Consider the following 17,155-nt stretch of genomic DNA (forward strand, 5'->3'; position numbering starts at 1 on the left):
TTAGGTGGTACTGTCACCAGGTGTGGTAAAAGTGGATGGAATAAAACCCAAATTGAGAAAGATTATTATTTGCTATAGATTTATGGAATTATAGAGGCTTATTCAAACGGAACCTGAAAATTTAAATTTGTCATTAGGGTAACAGCTGTTGGAAGTCCAGGGAAAAGAATGAGTAGGCTGACAGTACCAATTTAAACAGTTAACACTGACTTGAAAACAGCTAGCCTAGGAAACGACGCGAGGACTATTAGCAGGCTGGTAGGCCCCCCTGTGGTGTGTGGGAGGGGGCTCTTCGGTAGACACTGACCACAGCCAGCCCCTGTGTGCTCAAGAATGCAAACATGAGGATAGGCATCTGAAGTCAGGATGTGAGGGGGAAAAAAGTTAACTGAAGGGGCACCTGGGTGGCTCAGTTGGTTAAGCGTCTGACTTTACCCCAGGTCATGATCTCACAGTTTGTGAGTTCAAGCCCCGCGTCAGGCTCTGTGCCTGGAGCCCACTTAGAGTTCTGTGTCTCTCCTCTCTCTGCCCCTCCCCTGCCCCTGCTCACACTGTGTCTTTCTCAAAAATAAACATTTAAAAAAATTTTTTTAAAAATCAACTGAAATGTTTCTTCTTTTGCAACTAATTCTAAGGATGGTGTGTGTGTGTGCGTGCACGCATGTACGCTCACTGCTCTTGGTGTTGAGAGAAATTAGAATATAAAACGGGAGAAAAGGATGTGAGGGAGGGGCAAATGTGACACTGCAGGGGAAGAGGCGGGCATCCCTTAGCATTCTGAGAACACTCTGGTGTTCAGGCCTGGGACTCAGGTACCAAAAGGACTATGAAAAAGGTGTTGCTACCTAAGAGTGCATCTCCTCCTCTGCAAAATCCTGAACTGAACTAAGCAGCATATGAATCTTTTCAAATACAATAACTTGATTTAAGACTGTCCTATGGTTAAGAGCTTGCTGGTAGCTGCATTTGCTGATACCCACATCTGATTATACTTTCCTTTTAGGTCAAATTCTCAATGAGCTTGAAAATTCACATGAAGTTAAACATGGGACAGATAAGGACCACTTGTCTTTTTGATAGCACCCACGTAGCCACTAACAGGAAGTTCCAGGTTACAGAATTTTATGTAGATCTTGGTTAATATTTTTTGTTTTATGTACACATGTATTATGCTGAACACCAAAGAGAAATGTTGATACGTATATTAATTAGGAGTTTGTTCACACCTCTATTATCGATCCAAATAATTTCTTAGCTTGTTTTTGTTAAATTGATTAAAACCGGATGTATGAATTTACACATCTTGCTTTCTGCAACGAATAACAAATAAGGAGTATTTTCACAAGACAATTTTAATCAACACATACAGACTAGAATCACAGGCAAGGTATTATTTGAAATAGTATATTATAATATATATAATATATTCAAAGTAAGATAAAACATACCTATGAAGTGTGAAATTCAACTTACTAGATTAATCAAGAAAATAAGCTCATAAAATTAAATGTAAGCTTATATTCCAATTTAAGATTTTTTAAAATCTGGCTTAAAATAAAAAGGTAAATTTTCTGGTTCTTTTTTGACATTATTGGAAATGAACTGTGTTGTACTGTATTGTGTTACATACATATTGTATTGCATTATATACATGAGAGAAAAATGAAAAACAGTTGCTTTGCATAGAAAAGGACAGTTTAATCAAAGACTGCCTGTCAGTCTGGCAGAAGGTAATATACTACTATCTGAAGCAGAGAAACTGGATATCAAGCCGACTCTCTATCTGTTCAGTTTACTCTATTTTCTTAAAATTTCTAAATATCCTGAAAGCTAAAGAAACAGGGAAGTTGAATAGACTCACTTACTAGAAAAATCTATAAATACATACCTTTATTTATATCCTAAAATAAGGTTATCTTCAAATAAGTTAGACTTTATAAATTTATTATTTTTTTCTGACTATCTTCCAAACATTAAAAAATGTTTAGTTCTAAAAAAGGTTTAAGTTATAACATAAATACTTCAAAGATAATTCAGGAAATAGAGGAAATGGACTAGCAACTAGTCCCTTTAATTAAACTAATATACTGTGAATAATTTATTCTATTTATAAAACTGTGTTTAACATAGTGAAATACCATACACACAATTTAGTATTTTTCCACGTAACATTACTGAGTAGTGTTTTGCAGGCTGTTGTAATACCTTCGCAGCCATGACCTTTACGCCCATATGAATGGTAGATATTAGGTTGTTTCTACTTCTCTGTTGTGGCAAAAATATGTTTTTGTTTCATAAATGGCAAAGTTAACCTAAATATTCTGGGTTTGCCTAGAAAGTAGGAGCCTGGCGTTGTAAATAAGACCATGATATTCCTTCAACAATCAGATTATTACAAAAATTTTAATACAATGAAGTAAAAAGAAAATCATGAAAACACTCACCTTTACCAGCTATAGGTCAGCAAAGGAGTGAAAAAGCATAGTTAAATAGATTAGGAGAATATTTATTTCTATAACTAGTCACACTTTATTTTCATGTTATCTTCTTAGTTTCTATTAAAGACTCTAAAAGTTGTTCTTCCAAGAGATGACCAAAAAAGAAGAAAAAGGAATGTTATGGAAGTCATGGAATGAGGAAAATACTAAGGGCTAACTACTCTCTGGAAAGTTAAATGGTTTCTCTGATAGAGGTCAAGATCAGTATTCTTTTTTATTTTAGTTTTTTAAAAAATAATTCATTGTCCTGTTAGCTAACATAAAGTGTATGTTATATATACGGTGTATATACATATGTATATTTACATAGATATATATTTATGTTATATATATGTTATATATACAGTGTGTATATATATACATATATATATATATATATATATATACATATACACACACACACACACACACACACACACAGTGGTGTGTGTATATATATGTGCCTGTGTATATATACTATATGTATATGCATATATATATATATATATATATATATATATGTGTGTGTGTGTGTGTATATATGCTATACATATGGTATAACACAAAGGTAATTGGAGTTGAGCTCATATCCCATCTTTAATTATTTGGCCTTATGTACCGTTAAGATGCCTAGATGTGATACTGAAGGGGGCTCAAAAAGAAAAGAGAGTAGTTATTTGATGTGGAGAACAAAATAATGCACGTCAAGATGTTACTCTCCTGGAGAAGAACCTTAACAGTAAAGGGTGTTGAATGAAAGGTCAAAATTCGAATTTAAAGTCATACCAAAAAAAGTCTTATTACAGAAGAGACCAGAGAAGTTTTGCAAGTGTAACAAATTAGAATATCTGGGTTTAATGATTATTAAAGCTGTGTTTGAAAACGTTTCTGTAATTATTACATCATTCGTTATTAATCACTTGTAGATTCAAATGAAGAATAAAATTCTTGATTTAATTAGCATAAAAAGGATGACATGAATACTAAGGTATTTAGATAAAGAAAGTTGGCTTGATGACTCATTCTTTTTTGTCAATCTACAACAGAAAATAGCCCTCTTATTCTTCTGAGTTAAGAACAACCCTAGAAAGTGACGGTTCATGATTTTGGTATTCTGGAGTCCTATCAATGCCCATTTAATTTTGCAATACTTTTTCCATTTTTGTAAAACACATTAAAAAAGTTACAATTATAAGTATTAAAATAAATTTTCTTTTAGAAGTTTGAGAGAATTTTCTTATATGCCCTTGAGATGCCCAAATGTACCCCAATGCTTGGCAAATTTGTAACTGAAAACCCAGGCACCATTTATTCCAGATCCATATGAAAAATTAGAGAGCTGATTCTATGACTAATACAAACTATTTTTATTCAATTAGGAATTCGTTAATGATGTAAACTATGATACTGAACAAATTTGCCTCAGGCAATTTTATATATTATTAAGGTTATTAATTGATAATGAAATTATGTTTTAACAAAACTTACAAAGCTGAGCATCCGCATGGAGAGTCCCTCCTTTAGGATTCAGTTTCTGGGTTTGAATCGCAGGAATGGGTTTATATGATTGACCTGTGGCCCTATACATGGCCTGAACCCATAATATTCTATCCTGTTCATCATCACTGGCAAATATCACCGTGTCTCCTTCTTTAACCGCATTAAAGAACATCTGTCCACCCTGAAGGCCTGTGGAGAAAGAAAGACATCATTAAAAAAACTTACGTAGTTGGCAGAGTTTTAAGCTCATTCGCTAAATGGTCTCATAGAAAAGAATGAATTTGATATCAATAGCTCGATGCTACTAAGAAAAGTTTAAATTTCCGTACTACTTTAAAAATTAAAAATAGCCTAGGGAAACAAATAGTTCATGGCACAGTAACATTATGCAAGCCATATAAACCTACTCCATAGAAATATATAGTGTAGTTTGAAAGCTCAGGCCAGAGAAGAAAGTCTTCTCTTGGCACATTTCTAATGCCAGATGCAGGAGAAATATACGGTAATTTTAGCAGAAAAGGCAAAAATGATGCTTTTATCTGTATGGCATCTTATCCTCCACAAAATTCTTTCACAGAGATGAAATTTTTCATTTTTCACTGACCAATTAGTGAACATGATCACAGATTCCTACTTTTCATCTATGTGAAATTTTTAATCTCTGCATTTATTAAATCTATGTATTCCTTAATATTGCTTTATTAATTTCATTCATGGCCACATATTCATTAATTCATTCTCTTACCAATTTTAGACACCAAATGTCTAGTACATACCTAGCATTAATATGGAGGTAAGGAGAGAAGTATAAGAATGTGCTATTGGGGAAAAAATCGATAGACTACATAAAAGTTCATTGATCATTTCTTTCCCTATTTGTCTCTTGTAACTTTTTGCCTTCCACTAAAGAAGTTTATGTAAGCATTGCTGATATTGCTCACAGAATTTTTCCAATTATTGTAACTTTCACTATTGCATCCTTGTCCTAAAGATGACAGAAATGATGAGTTTAGCCTAAAGCTAAGTAGTCCGCAGAAAGATAGAAGTCGAATCTCATGAAGTCTTGTCCAGGTATCTTAGTGAAATATGCACCCTATTCATTCAACGGAGCTTGAAACGTAGAACAGAGAAGAGTTATGAGAATTTCATGAATACATGGCAGAGAAAGAGATTTGGCTTAGAATTACCTGGGTGGGGATCTGTATAATCCACAGTGTATCCTTCAAGCTGCATTAGTTCTTGTGGTTCAGACTTTTTTTCTCTGTAACTGCACATAGCGAAGGTATACTGGCTAACCTGCACAAGAGAAGGTTTGCAGATTGCTAGCATTAAATCTCTTTTATTTTTTAATCAGAGGATTCTTTGCCAAATTTTAAAAATTCAATAGGTGTTAGCATTTTTCAAAACCTAACTCAGAAATGAAAGCACCTTTCTTCTGCCAGCTTGCAGTTAGGCCCTTCCATGCCTACGATAACATTTCCCAAGCCGATGATCTGCTGGCCAAGATTCTATGAGACATTAATAGAAGCATCATAAAAAAGTATTCATGTTAAAAATAAGTTTGAGAATCACTGGGTTAAATAAAGATAAACAGGCTTCTTCTACTGAATGTTTTGTTATGGCCTTTAGTAGGCTAACATACTTTGTGAATCTCTAAGAGTAAGATATAACAGAAGCATTCTCAAACATGTATGATCATGGAACTACACTTTAAAATGTATTTATTTCCAGACTTCAAAAAAAAAAAAAGATTTCAGGGGCGCCTGGGTGGCTCAGTTGGTTACGCATCTGAATTCGGCTCAGGTCATGATCATCTCACGGTTTGTGAGCTGGAGCCCTGCGTCGCGCTCTCAGCTGTCAGCAGAGCCTGCTTCCAATCTTCTCTCCCCTTTTTTCTCTGCCCCTCACCTGCTTGTATGTGCACACAGACGTGTGCTGTCTCTCAAAACAAACAAACAAATAAATAAATAAACAAATAAAAAGATTTCAATAAAAATTGGGAATTTACTGGCCCACATAAGCAAACCCACAGGAAGGTCCAGGGTGGAATGAGTTTTTTGGCAGCCAGAGACTCAACACTGCCAAGATCACTCTGTGTCTCCATTCTACTTCTCTTTTGAAACTGGCTTCATTTTCTTGTGCTGTGGTCTCAGTGACCTAGAACCACAGTGGCCAACAGCTCCTCAGTCACCTCCCTGACTGTCCCACCTGGAGTCTTAAGGCCATATTTGGGCCAATCACTACGGCTAAGGGGTAAAACTGACATTAGTCCAGTATGGGTCAAGAGCTTACATCTGTGGCAAAGAATGTCAAATGCTCCAACAGGTGGGCTCTGAGATGTTCCCCCCAAATAGAGAGGGGAAGTGCTGTTCCCAGCAGGAGAAAAGAATGTTTGGTGGATTAACACTTAAACTGCAAAATATCGTAGAACACAGGATTCCATGGAAAACAGTTTGGGTAATGTGAATTATGCCCCCTTTCCACTTTTAAACATAAATGAAAGTAAGAAAACACAAAAAATACCTTTCAATACACAAAAACTAAAGAGGGCTCGAGAGCTAATTATGGAAAAAAGTTACACAGACTATGCTAAAGTTAAGAAATTCTCCTTATTAAAGGACACCACAAAGAAAGTAAAAAGGAGGGGCACTTGGGTGGCTCAGTCGGTTAAGCGTCTGCCTTCAGCTCAGGTCATGATCTCGCGATTTGTGAGTTGGAGCCCTGCATCAGGCTCTGTGCTGACAGCTCAGAGCCTGGAGCCTGCTTTGGATTCTGTGTCTCTGGCTCTCTCTGCCCCTCCCCCACTTGTGCTCTGTCTCTATCAAAAATAAATAAAATGTAAAAAAAAAAAAAAAAAAGTAAAAAAGGCAAAGCCATAAACTAAGATGTATGCAAAACATATATTCAGCAAAGAACTGCTACCTACCAATACAGGCTGACAGAGAAGAGCAACAACTGAGCGTCACTAGGGAAGAGGCAATTGTGCTTCAAGACTGTAGCATCACCTCCTGAGTTTCCAGCCTGCTGGAAACTTCCTAGTAGGTAAGCCTCACTGTTTATTATGCAATCCCTTTGATCCAGCAAATCTTAGAACTTATTCTGAGTAAACAAATGGAAAATATTCAAAGATGCACGCGTGGTATGTTCACTGCAGTACTGAATGTAAGCAAAAACTGGAAAAACCAATAGCGGTTTGGTTAAATACACTACAACATGATCACACAGTACAATGGTATTCAGCCTTCAAAGTGCTTACGACAGATTTTTTTTTTCCAAAACATATCTCTAAGATATAACATAAAAAGCAGGTGGAAAAACAAAAATGTAGAGTATACTTTTTTTGGATAAACGCTGTACATACATATGAACAGGATACAGATGAAAATATTTATACTAATTACTGAAAAGTGCTATTATGGGGGTGCCTGGGTTACTCAGTCAGTTAAGCCTGATCTTAGCTCAGGTCCTGAAGCTCCACATTGGGCTCTGAGCTGGGTGTGAAGCCTACTTAAAAAAACAAAAAAAAACATATATGTGTGTGTGTGTGTGTTTGTGTGTGTGTATACACATACACACACACATATGTACATATAAATGTACATATACACCCACACATATATATTTAAAGGTTTTTGTCTGGATACAGTTAATGTATATACATATATATATATATATATGTGTATGTGTGTGTGTGTGTGTGTGTGTATTCAAACCCATTTTTCTCTTTCCACAAAGGTAATTATCATGCTGGATTTTGTGTTTATTATTCCCATGCATGTTTTTACAACTTTTATTACATAAATTTTTAGGTTCTTAGACCCAGTTCCAACCTGGTTTATACATAGGCAGGGTGGTTTCCACACCAATAACAAGCAATGCTCTGGATACCAGTTGGGTATCCTATAATATGCTCAATTGTAACACTATACCAACACAGCACATAGAACTCAAATTCCATAGGTTAAGGGTGCAGTCCTACAAGACTGCCCCACCCCCCCTCCCCCTCAGATGCCAGTCATAAACCCAGACTGTAACCTACAGATGGGAGGTTCTTAGCACTCTCTCCTTGTACTCCACTTTTTAAGTTTATTTATTTGCACGCGGGGGGGGGGGGGCACGGGGAAGGGAAGGGGGGTGCAGAGATAGAGGAAGAGAGAGAATCCTGAGCAGGTCCCATGCTGTCAGCACAGAGCCCAAGTGCAGGGGCTCCAACTCACAAACCATGAGATCATGCCCGGAGTTTAAATCAAGAGTCAGAAGCTTAACCGACTGAGCCACCCAGACGCCCCTCTCTCCTTGTGCTTCAGACACTAGTCCAAATTATTACCTGTATTTCTGACTGGCTACAGATCAGGGTTTCCCACAACCTCCTAAGTCTTCCATCTGTTCACCAACCTGAAAAGCTCTCTCAACCCCCTTATTTTGCTTTTTTTACAGAGGCTTCATTATAGAGGCTTGCTTGATTGATTAAATCACTGGCCATTGGCAATTTATCCAGCCTCTAGCCTGCCTCCCCCCTGAGGTCTGGGAGGATGTGGGGGGTAGGTGGAAGTGAAAGTTCCAGTTCTAATCACACTGTTGATTCTCTAGGCAAACAGCCCCCATGCTTAGGTGGGCTCGAAAATCATCTCATTAACATAAGACAGCTTTACCACTCAGTAGAAAAGTACAAGGATTTTATGCTAGAATGGGGATAAAGACCAAGTATGTATTTATCACAAATCACAGTTGCCACATAAGTAAATTGAGAAAATCAAGTACTTCTTCACACATTTTAACACTTTGTATGAATAAATCATGTATCTTTCTTCTGCAACTTTTCCCCCCAAAAGTTCAACATGATGTTTAGCCATCTTGATACCTACTCTGTTATCTGAACTGCCACACTCCACCTAATGTCTTAATGATGGCCTTCAGTATCTTCCACTTGTTGCCATTAAAAATAGTGCCACAACGGTCATTCTCGCACACGTGTTAGAGCCGCCTAAAGGGCTACATCAGGGAAGGGAATTGCTAAGCTGTCGGGCATGTGGATCTACATCCTCACTAGACATTGCAAAACTACTTTCTAGTGCATACATACACCAAGGGTCCAGGAGAGCTCCTGGTACTACATATCTTTGCCTAACTTGGTGTTTGAGTCTTTAATATTTTACCAACTTTGACGAACGGTACGTGGTGTGCCTCTATTCTCTGAATTCTCTGAATTCTCATTACTAATACAGCTGAACATTTGCTATTTTTATTAGCCACTTGGGATTTCTTTTCTGTGGGTTTCTTTATTAAACAAGTTTGCTCATTTCCTAATGTTATCAGTCATTCAAATCCTTTTCCCATAATCGGTTTTGCAAGAGATTTATTTACCTTTTTGAGCACCTGCAAGGAGTATCTTTGCATTTAGTTACTCCTCCCTATTCTTTGTTTTCTATTTCTTAATTTCTGCTATCTTTATTATTTCTCCCTTCATTTGGGAGGGGGGCTTATTCTTTTATGAATGTTTTCATTCATCTACTTAGCTTACTCATTTTCAGTTGTTATTATATAGGTTCGAGAAGCCTAAATGCATATATATCTAGGTTTATTCTAAGTTTACCTTAGCTTAATCTCACAAGTTATCATACAGCATTTTCCTTAGTTCAGTTCTAAATATTTCTCATTTCATTAGTTCTTTTTTATACATGAACTATTTACAAGTGTGCTTTCATATGTGGATGTGTGGTTACATTTTTCTTACTGAGTTTTAAAGTAATTCCATTGTGACCAGAATGATTCAGAATTTTAGTATTTTTTGAAACCTGCTCTGTTGCCTAGGGCATGACCAGTTTTTTAAAAGAAGGCTTAAAAAGAAGGCACGCACCATCACTGGGTTCAATTTCCTTCCTTAGTAAAAAATTTTTGAGTCAGTTTTTATTTTAAAAATGTCTTTAATTCTACCCTATGTTTTTTTTAATTTTTTTTAACGTTTATTTATTTTTGAGACAGAGAGAGACAGAGCATGAACGGGGCAGGGTCAGAGAGAGGGAGACACAGAATCCAAAATAGGCTCCAGGCTCCGAGCTGTCAGCACAGGGCCCGACGCAGGGCTCGAACTCACGGACCGCGAGATCATGACCTGAGCCGAAGTCGGACACTTAACTGAGCCACCCAGGAGCCCCTACCCTATGAATGTTTAGTTGGTTATATAATATTCTAGGCTAGTAATCTTTCAGCACTTTGAAGATATTCCATCATCAGAAACCTTACGTAATCCATATTGAAAAGTTTGATGAGAGTCTGACTGTGGTCCCCTTGCACTGAATTTGCCTTTTCTAATTTCTCCTAAATGTACTTTTTATCTCTGTTATCATGTGTTTTAATTAAAAATTTTCTTTTAAAAGCAAACTCTACCCTCGATGGGCTCCAACTCACGACCCGGAGATCAAGGGGCCTCAAACTCATGACCCTGCATGCTCTACCAATGGAGCCAGCCAGTCCTGTTATCCTATAGTTTTACTGTGAAATTTTAGGGAGTTTTAATGTTTATCTTGGTTAATATTTGTAGTATTTCTTGTATCTGATAATTTGTGACTTTTATCAAATTTTAATCTCATTCATTATCTTTTCAAATGTTGACTCTATCTCATTTGCCCTTTACTCTTTCTTCAAATTCTATCACAAGTATCTTGGAACTGTAGATTCTTTCCTACCTTTTAACCTCTGCATACTTTATGCTTCTTCATTTCTCTATGCTGAGTAATTTCTTAATATTCTATCATTAATTACATCACTAATTTTCTCTCTAGATGTGTCTAACCTGCTGTTTAACCTGTCCAATAAAGATATAATTTCAATGACTGTTTAAAATTTTTACTACCTCCACATAGTCCTATTCCAAACCTGCTTGTTCATTTTTCATAGTGTGTTTTCTTTTCTTACAGTTTTGAATCAGTTTATAAATTTCATCACCCTAAGTTTAATTATTTTGTAGTTTATACATATGATAGTTATTACTAAAATTCTCGGGTGTATAAATAAGTGGTTTATTGTTTTGTGATTTTAAATTATGAGCTCATATCCAACACCATTTTATCTGTGGATATTTTATAAAACCTACTTTAAAGGTTCATCTCTCCAAAAAGTTTTTTAAAAATGTCAGATGCCTCAGATATATCACCAATCCATAAGTACTTTTTATTTCTTAACTTGAGCATTTCTCCCTTAAATTTGTATAAAATAAATTAGAACTTCAACATTCTCTGAGTACAGGCTAATAGTTATAAATTCTCAGGAATCATTTTTACTCCATTTTTAGAGCCAAATATAAATTTACTAGCCTGGGGGCAGTTTTTTTTTTTTTTCTAGTCCACATTTCACAGTGATCTAGATCTTTTAAGTTCTTTATGAGAAGATCCCTTATCCAAATTCCCACTCTGAGTATCCCTCAGGGTATGTTTTCTTTGCGTGAACAGTAAAATCCCTACAAACCAACATCAACACCCTTGTGTGTCCAGCCCCAATATAGCTACAAAATCAACTCACAAGCTTCACTGTTTGGTCCCTGGGGTTTTCCTTTCTTCTTGCAGTTCAGATATGCATGTAAAAAAGATGTATATTATACCTTACACAGCATTTCTAGGTGTTTTCCATAAAAGAATTCTTAGCATTACATTGAAGACTAGCCAAGACCCCAATTCAAATGCTTTTGCTAATCCTTCAATTCTAATTTTTTATAGAGATTCTGAATAATAGGTCTAGCTTTCATATATATGAGAAAAACTATTATATTCACCACATTCCAGGAAAAGAAGTTTGTTGATGGGGTTTGCATGTAAAGTCAAAATATGTTCAAATTTATAAAGGGAGACTGATAAGACCAGTGACAGACCTATCTACTGAAACTTGGCAGGCCAGAAAGGAATGGCAGGAAATCTTCAATGTGATGAACAGAAAAAACATGCAGCCGAGAATCCTTTATCCAGCAAGTCAGTCATTCAGAATAGGAGAGATAAAGGTCTTCCCAAACAAAAACTGAAGGAATTCATCACCACTAAACCAGCCCTACAAGAGATCCTAAGGGGATTCTGTGAGTGAAATGTTGCAAGACCACAAAGTACCAGAGACATCACTACAGGCGTGAAACCTACAGACATCACAATGAATCTAAACCCATATCTTTCTACAATAACACAATGTAAATGGACTAAATTCTCCAACCAAAAGACACAGGGTATCAAAACGGATAAAAAAACAAGACCCATCTATTTGCTGTCTACAAGGGACTCATTTTAGACCTGAGGACACTTTCAGATTGAAAGTGAGGGGATGGAGAACTATCTACCATGCTACTAGAAGTCAAAAGAAAGCTGGAGTAGCCATACTTATATCAGACAAACTAGACTTTAAATTAAAGGCTGTAACAAGAGATGAAGAAGGTCATTATATAATAATTACAGGGTCTATCCATCAGGAAGAGCTAACAATTATGAATGTCTATGTGCCAAATACAGGAGCCCCCAAATATATAAAACAATTAATCACAAACATAAGCAACCTTTTTGATAAGAATGTGGTAATTGCAGGGGAGTTTAATAATCCACTTACAACAATGGATGGATCATCTAGACACAGGATCAATAAAGAAACAAGGGCCCTGAATGATACATTGGATCAGATGGACCTGACAGATATATTTAGAGCTCTGCATCCCAAAGCAACAGAATATACTTTCTTCTTGATGCACATGGAACATTCTCCAAGATAGATCACATACTGGGTCACAAAACAGCCCTTCATAAGTATACAAGAATTGAGATCATACCATGCACACTTTCAGACCCATAATGCTATGAAGCTTGAAATCAACCACAGGAAAAAGTCTGGAAAACCTCCAAAAGCATGGAGGTTAAAGAACACCTTACTAAAGAATGAATAGGTCAACCAGGCAATTAGAGAAGAAATTTAAAAATATATGGAAACAAACGAAAATGAAAATACAACAATCCCAATGCTTTGGGGTGCAGCAAAGGCAGTCCTGAGAGGAAAATACATTGCAATCCAGGCCTATCTCAAGAAACAAGAAAAACCCCAGATACAAAATCTAACAGCACACCTAAAGGAAACAGAAGCAGAACAGCAAAGACACCCCAAACCCAGCAGAAGAGAAATAATGAAGATCAGAGCAGAAATAAACAAAATAGAATCTAAAAAAACCGTAGAGCAGATCAATGAAACCAAGAATTGGGTTTTTGAAAAAATACACTTGATCTTAGCCAAAAGGCCGAGAAGCGATGGGTTTTTGAAAAAATAAACAAAATTGATAAACCTCTAGCCAGGCTTCTCAAAAAGAAAAGGGAGATGAATCAAATAAAATTATGAATGAAAATGGAATTATTACAACCAATCCCTCAGAAATGCAAGCAATTATCAGGGAATACTATGAAAAATTATATGCCAACAAGCTGGACAACCTGGAAGAAATGGACAAATTCCTAAGCACCCACACACTTTCAAAACTCAAACAGGAAGAAATAGGAAACTTGAACAGACCCATAACCAGTGAAGAAATTGAATCAGTTATCAAAAATCTCCCAACAAATAAAGAGTCCAGGACCAGATGGCTTCCCTGGGGAATTTGACCAGACACTTAAAGCAGAGTATCCTTCTCAAGCTGTTCCAAAAAATAGAAAGGGAAGGAAAACTTCCAGATTCATTCTATGAAGCCAGCATTACTTTGATTCATCCTAAACCAGACAGAGACCCAGTAAAAAAAGAGAACTACAGGCCAATATCCCTGATGAATATGGATGCAAAAATTCTCAATAAGATACTAGCAAATCGAATTCAACAGCATATAATAAGAAATATTCACCATGATCAAGTGGGATTCATTCCTGGGATGCAGGGCTGGTTCAACATTCGCAAATCAATCAACGTGATACATCACATTAATAAAAGAAAAGAACCATATGATCCTGTCAATCGATGCAGAAAAAGCACTTGACAAAATTCAGCATCCTTTCTTAATAAAAACACTCGAGAAAGTCGGGATAGAAGGAACATACTTAAACATCATAAAAGCCATTTATAAAAAGCCCATGGCTAATATCATCATCAATGGGGAAAAACTGAGAGCTTTCCCCCCTGAGATCAGGAACAGGACAGGGATGTCCACTCTCACTGCTGTTGTTTAACATAGTGTTTGAAGTTCTAGCCTCGGCAATCAGACAACAAAAGGAAATCAAAGGCATCAAAATTGGCAAAGATGAAGTCAAGCTTTCACTTTTTGCAGTTGACATGATATTATACATGGAAAATACTATAGACTCCACCAAAAGTCTACTAGAACTGATACATGAATTCAGCAAAGTTGCAGGATACAAAATCAATGTACAGAAATCAGTTGCATTCTTATACAATAATAATGAAGCAACAGAAAGACAAATAAAGAAACTGATCCCCTTCACAATTGCACCAAGAAGCACAAAATACCTAGGAATAAATCTAACCAAAGATGTACAAGATCTGTATGCTGAAAACTATAGAAAGCTTATGAAGGTAATTGAAGAAGATACAAAAAAATGGAAAAACATTCCATGCTCATGGGTTGGAAGAATAAATATTGTTAAAATGTCAATACTATCCAAAGCTATCTATACATTCAATGCAATCCCAATCAAAATTGCACCAGCATTCTTCTCGAAACTAGAACAAGCAATCCTAAAATTCATATGGAAACACAAAAGGCCCCGAATAGCCAAAGTAATTTTGAAGAAGAAGACCAAAGCAGGAGGCATCACAATCCCAGACTTTAGCCTCTACTACAAAGCTGTCATCATCAAGACAGCATGGTATTGGCACAAAAACAGACACATAGACCAATGGAATAGAATAGAAACCCCAGAACTAGACCCACAAACGTATGGCCAACTCATCTTTGACACAGCAGGAAAAAACATCCAACGGAAAAAAGTCTCTTTAACAAATGGTGCTGGGAGAACTGGACAGCAACATGCAGAAGGATGAAACTAGACCACTTTCTTACACCATTCACAAAAATAAACTCAAAATGGATAAAGGACCTGAATGTGAGACAGGAAACCATCAAAACCCTAGAGGAGAAAGCAGGAAAAGACCTCTCTGACCTCAGCCGCAGCAATTTCTTACTTGACACATCCCCAAAGGCCAGGGAATTAAAAGCAAAAATGAATTACTGGGACCTCATGAAGATAAAAAGCTTCTGCACTGCAAAGGAAACAATCAACAAAACTAAAAGGCAACCAACGGAATGGGAAAAGATATTTGCAAATGACATATCGGACAAAGGGCTAGTATCCAAAATCTAAAAGAGCTCACCAAACTCCACACCCAAAAACCAAATAATCCAGTGAAGAAATGGGCAGAAAACATGAAGAGACACTTCTCTAAAGAAGACATCCAGATGGCCAACAGGCACATGAAAAGATGCTCAACGTCGTTCCTCATCAGGGAACTACAAATCAAAACCACACTCAGATATCACCTCACGCCAGTCAGAGTGGCCAAAATGAACAAATCAGGAGACTGTAGATGCTGGCGAGAATGTGTAGAAACGGGAACCCTCTTGCACTGTTGGTGGGAATGCAGACTGGTGCAGCCGCTCTGGAAAACAGTGTGGAGGTTCCTCAAAAAATTAAAAATAGACCTACCCTATGACCCAGCAATAGCATTGCTAGGAATTTACCCAAGGGATCGAGGAGTGCTGATGCATAGGGGCACTTGTACCCCAATGTTTATAGCAGCACTTTCAACAATAGCCAAATTATGGAAAGAGCCTAAATGTCCGTCAACTGATGAATGGATAAAGAAATTGTGGTTTATATACACAATGGAATACTACATGGCAATGAGAAGGAATGAAATATGGCCCTTTGTAGCAACATGGATAGAACTGGTGAGCGTTATGCTAAGTGAAATTAAGTCATACAGAGAAAGACAGATACCATATGTTTTCACTTTTATGTGGATCCTGAGAAAGTTACCAGAAGACAGTGGAGTGGGGAAGGAAGAAAAAAAAGAGGTTAGAGAGGGAGGGAGCCAAAACATAAGAGACTCTTAAAAACTGAGAACTGAGGGTTGATTGGGGGGGGGTTGTTGGAGGGTGGGAGGGAGGAGAGGGTGGGTGATGGGTATTGAGGAGGGCACCTATTGGGATGGGCACTGGGTGTTGTATGGAAACCAGTTTGACAATAAATTTCATATTAAAAAAAAAACTCAGATGTTCTTAACCGGAAGCATAAATAAAGCTGAAATACAAACTGTAAAAAAATGTTCAAATTTGTCTTATAATTAAAATATAATTATTAGATTTCAGGGGACTACTACACAAAGTAATACTTCTGTGACCAATTGTTAACAAAACAGGAAATATATCGAGCCGATTATCCAAAAAGTTCCCCTTTTTATTCTTTCATTTGGAAGAATCATATAAACCTGGCTGAAAGAAAGTCTCCTGACACATCACCACACGAACAATCTGGAATCTGCTGGGAGAAAGATGACTAGCACAGAAAGGTCTGCCTTCTCTGCACGGCTTACAAAAATCTCCCACAAATATTAGTCGGAATTTATAGCTACCACTGCGTTTGGTACTCCAGACAGGCTCCCCAACAAGACTTGTCCACTTTCATTCATTTCTCTACCTGAACTCCCAAGCAGGAATAGATCACCTCCACCTTTGAAATTGCATGATTTATATAGATTTCCTAATCTAGTAAGCCCTCATCCTCCCTCTAGCACCCTTACAAACTTGTCCCCTTCACACCTAACTGCATTTACTTGGCTGTTGTCTCTTTGTGACTCACTGGCTCCCACAGTGCCTGGCATATCGTCCCTGCCTTTTAATTTCTCTGGGAAATTAAACTTATTTCAATTTAATAAAATTATTCAGCCACGTTTGAAAATCTATTATCTTTGTTAGGACAGATCACATACTTACCTTGTTTAAAAAAAAAATACTAATAGTCTAGCAGTCTAAATTACCTTACTTGTACTTTTTAAAAAAAAAAAAATTTTAATGTTTATTCATTTTTGAGACAGAGAGAGACAGAGCATGAATGGGGGAAGGTCAGAGAGAGAGAGAGGGAGACACAGAATCTGAAACAGGCTCCAGGCTCCGAGCTGTCAGCACAGAGCCTGACGCGGGGCTCGAACCCACGGACCGC

The 17,155-nt window shown here is 36.9% G+C and overlaps 1 protein-coding gene across 8 annotated transcripts in view; it reads right to left on the minus strand.

Annotated features, from left to right (window-relative positions):
• The window catches only part of CADPS2 (calcium dependent secretion activator 2), a 534,192-nt gene that overhangs the window by 154,456 nt on the left and 362,581 nt on the right, over positions 1-17,155 (minus strand). For all 8 annotated transcript variants that reach the window (XM_042923255.1, XM_042923240.1, XM_042923248.1 and 5 more), the window contains 2 exons: positions 5,165-5,273; positions 3,966-4,166 (listed from right to left, as the gene is read on the minus strand). In XM_042923255.1, the coding sequence (XP_042779189.1) occupies positions 3,966-4,166; positions 5,165-5,273 (310 nt within the window). The remainder of the gene's footprint in view (positions 1-3,965; positions 4,167-5,164; positions 5,274-17,155) is intronic.

The sequence above is a fragment of the Panthera leo genome, chromosome A2 (genome assembly GCF_018350215.1).
Source record: "Panthera leo isolate Ple1 chromosome A2, P.leo_Ple1_pat1.1, whole genome shotgun sequence".
Taxonomy (NCBI): Eukaryota; Metazoa; Chordata; class Mammalia; order Carnivora; family Felidae; genus Panthera; species Panthera leo.